The sequence below is a fragment of the Penaeus chinensis genome, chromosome 22, assembly GCF_019202785.1.
Source record: "Penaeus chinensis breed Huanghai No. 1 chromosome 22, ASM1920278v2, whole genome shotgun sequence".
Taxonomy (NCBI): Eukaryota; Metazoa; Arthropoda; class Malacostraca; order Decapoda; family Penaeidae; genus Penaeus; species Penaeus chinensis.
Genome location: NC_061840.1, coordinates 8,489,445 through 8,493,028, shown reverse-complemented (window position 1 = coordinate 8,493,028; position 3,584 = coordinate 8,489,445). Strand labels below are relative to the sequence as shown.

At 38.7% G+C, this 3,584-nt stretch overlaps 1 protein-coding gene across 5 annotated transcripts in view; it reads left to right on the top strand.

Annotated features, from left to right (window-relative positions):
• Positions 1-238: 238 nt before the first annotated feature.
• LOC125037149 (chromosome transmission fidelity protein 18 homolog) overlaps positions 239-3,584 on the top strand; it is a 52,339-nt gene continuing 48,993 nt past the window's right edge. For 2 of the 5 annotated variants that reach the window (XM_047630183.1, XM_047630182.1), the window contains exons 1-4: positions 239-391; positions 2,718-2,834; positions 3,082-3,207; positions 3,433-3,584. The exon at positions 3,433-3,584 is cut by the window's right edge and continues 20 nt beyond it. In XM_047630183.1, the coding sequence (XP_047486139.1) occupies positions 313-391; positions 2,718-2,834; positions 3,082-3,207; positions 3,433-3,584 (474 nt within the window). In that variant the 5' untranslated portion in view covers positions 239-312. Of the gene's footprint in view, positions 392-572; positions 592-651; positions 788-1,868; positions 1,961-2,717; positions 2,835-3,081; positions 3,208-3,432 lie in introns of those variants that run through there. The other 3 variants (XM_047630186.1, XM_047630184.1, XM_047630185.1) reach the window with 3 other exon arrangements.

Sequence of the window (3,584 nt, the reverse complement as noted above, 5' to 3'; positions counted from 1 at the left end):
TCGACCTTTACAATGGGCCCTCGAGAACTGCCAAGGCCCACAGGTCGAGAACCTCTGCTCTAAAATATAGATAAAATGATAATTCAAAATAAGTACATGGGTTCAAGCATGTAAATCAAATATAAAGCAAACATTGTAATTTTTTAATAATTCAATTGTAAAAAAGAAGAAATATTTCGATAATTTGTTATAAGGAAAGCCATAATTCCAGCTTCGAACGCATCCTGCCGTTGCTTGGCGGGAGAGTCAGCTGTTGTTTACCTCCGCGGCCGAAACATCTATTGCACTTTTCCCAACGTTTGAACCTTCAGAATGGACGAGTTTCCGAATGCAGAGGATGAATATGAAATGCTCCATGCAGATGAGTTTGAGATGATGCGAGAATTTGATAGTAAGTTTCTTTTAACTGCCATAGCTGTAAATTTTGTGCATTTCTAGTTGGCTCAGATTGCTGAATGCATATCTCGTTGTGTGCATTTGTGGCATAGTTTCAGTTTCGGTATTTGTTGCCAAGAGTCTCAATACCAGGCTATCATGCGAACCCCAACTCCAAACCTAACATTTCCTACCTTCTATTTTTTCCCAAAACAGGTAGTGACAAATCCCCCGTACCCTCCCCCTATTAGTACTTCGTGCCAACTTACAGAAAACGCGACATTAAGAACTCTGGTTGTGTGAGGGTGTTGTGGACTCTGAGCAGTGACATGCAGAAGATATTTTTGTCATTTTGCAGAAAATGTGAGGCCAGAGCAGCTGTACCTGCCAGTGTCCATTTCCCTCAATCTCTGTGGGTGTCTCAGTAACATTAGTCCACATGATAAACTGCATAGGCAAAAAATAATGTTAAAAATTTTAAAGATAGGTTGCGACAAATGGTGTTCAAAGAGTCCATGGCGACCAGGTGGGGGTACAGGGTCAGAGCCCCCTATTGGTAAATAGGAGGATCAGATGGGGTTTAGGGTTGAAGCCCTTGGATTAGGAAGATTTAGCTTCACATGGTGATGTTGGTGGATTCCCCAGGAATGGCTGGAGTAATAGGGACTTGATCTCAGAGGGTTGAAGTCAGTTTGTAATCATTACCAATATTTTCATTTATATCATTTGTGATGGAAAATGTCCAAGAGATTCACACTTATTCACACATTATTGTTATTGATAATTTAAAGAAGGAGAATAGTAATTGCAAGATTGGTTGGCTGTGAGAAGAAAAATATTACCATTGGATTGTTCTCACTCTTTATTGCCAAATATATAGGAATGCCATTGCTACCCCTCCAATATCCACAATTTTGGAGCCAAGAGTAGAGAAGGGCATGAATGGTGGCAGGGACATTGCAGGGTAAAATATGAATAATATACAGAGAATTGGGGCAATATGTATATAGTCTCAAGAAGTATCAACCATGTATGTATGGCAGGATAGAGCATGGGACAGACTCGGCATCGGGTGCTCCTGCATGTTGGTTGCACTCTCTGTCTTACTATGAATACTTGTTAGATTCTTTGTCTTACATGCAGGCATTGGGGGCTGCAGCCCTGTCTGGGGATTGCAAGGGGTATGTTGCCCTGCATTTGGCTACATATTGAACAATTCTCTATGTATTATTCATATTTTACCATGCAATTTTTTTCCCCCAATCATGCCTTCCATTGCTATCAGGACCAAGATTGTGGGGGTTTGGGGGGTTCAGCGGCAAATTTCCTAAATGGGTAGTAGAGGGTGAGAAGAATCCATTCATGCCATTATTGTAGTGGTTGGTCATATGAAGCTATTTTAAACAATTGCTTATTATTCCTTGTTTCAATTATTCACATTGTAATATGTGGGAAACTCTTGTTATTTTCCATCGTAGAAGATAATACAGAAGCACTGGTGCTAGAGAACAGGTCCCCAACTTTATTCACCACTTGAAATTGGGAGGGTTGAAGGGGGTCTCTGCCCCCTAGCACTTTCACCTTGGTATGTACTGCATGAGAGAGCTGAAACTCACGTGCACTGAATGGACTTTAGCTCTGAGCGGTGCTTTCCACAGTCTTTTTCTGTTGTTTGTGTGTTACCATCCACGTCTGCAGATTATTTCTTGTACTGACAACTAAAAGTTTTTGTCCTCTACAAGAATATCATCTACAATGTTGCCTAGCATATTGATTAACCATTATAGTAATGAAAGCAATTGGTAATTTAAAACAAGAGTAAGTCCTTATTGCTAGAGCAACTTCTAGGAAATCCACAAACTTTGCCATATGAAAAGGAACACCTTCCTGACCTGGGGGCATTACCCCCACACCCCCATCTGAGGGGGGAGGGGGAGGGGAGAGGAGAGGGGAGAGGGGAAACAATGAAATTTTAATCTTTCCTGTGGTTTTAGAAGCATTCATGATTCATAAGTTTCACTTCTTTTATTATTCGTAGACTGAGTTTTTTGTACAAAAACAATTGACCAATCATCTGCAACTTGCTCCCATTCTGAGAGAGGGAGACATGACAAATTTGTCATACCAAACACAGAGGGTATTACCCTTTTCTATTTCATTCAAAGCCAGGCAAAACTTGCATGATGAATTTGTCATGCTTCTCTATAAAGGGTTAAGACTTGAATAGGCTGTGGAATCCAGTGGCCAAAGAGTTAATATTACCAAATTTTGCATTTAGTGCCATTTTGAAATTAGAGGGTCCCCTATAGACAAAATATAATTATTGTTACAAATTATTTCAGATTTTGATGAAGATGCTGCAGCTGCAGAGGCAGCAACTATTCCTCCCTCCATCAAAAGAAGTCTTAATTTTGCAAGTCCACCATCAGTGGCCGTAAAAAATACAACTGTAGATGAAGGTATGTTTCTTACACTTACACTTTTCATTTGAAGGCTGTACCTTATTTGTCAAGCAAATGAACATGTGTAGCACACACACATGGAGCAGCCAAAATTGATGCCTTCGGATCTATGGTCTTATCTTTTTTATATTATTTTCTTTTGTAATCACTGTTGTACTGTTCATGCTTGTATATACTACTGCACATATTATTTTGTATGATAAACTTAATTACATTGTAGAGGTGAATTAACTTGATTTCTTAGGTATTGCAGAAATGACCCAATTACATGAAATTCAGAATGATGGCCTTATGAACAGAAAAAGACCTGCAGACAGGGCATTTGATGATGATCTTGACCAATTTCTAAATGATGATTTCATGGAAAATAGTAAGTCTTTTCTTATTAAATATTTCTTGTGTATCTTAAATTTTATTAGAATAAAAGTAGCTTAAGCAGATTGATTGCATAGCATGTTTGAATATCAATTGCTATGTTGACAGTTATTCAGCTTAACATCTTGAAATTAGAGCTGAACTACTAATTAGTGGTACTTTTCAAGCTTATTCCAGTTTTGTTACTGTGCAACTTATTTTACATGGCATATATTTTCAGAAAAGAAGAAGCAAAAACCATTACTTCCAAACGTAGGAAAATCCAATAATCCCCAGGATATTGCTAAACATGAGGCAGATTTGGACTTGATCAACAGAATCCTTGAAACTAGAAAAGGCCTCCAGAGACCTGAGTTGTCTGATGCAGTACAG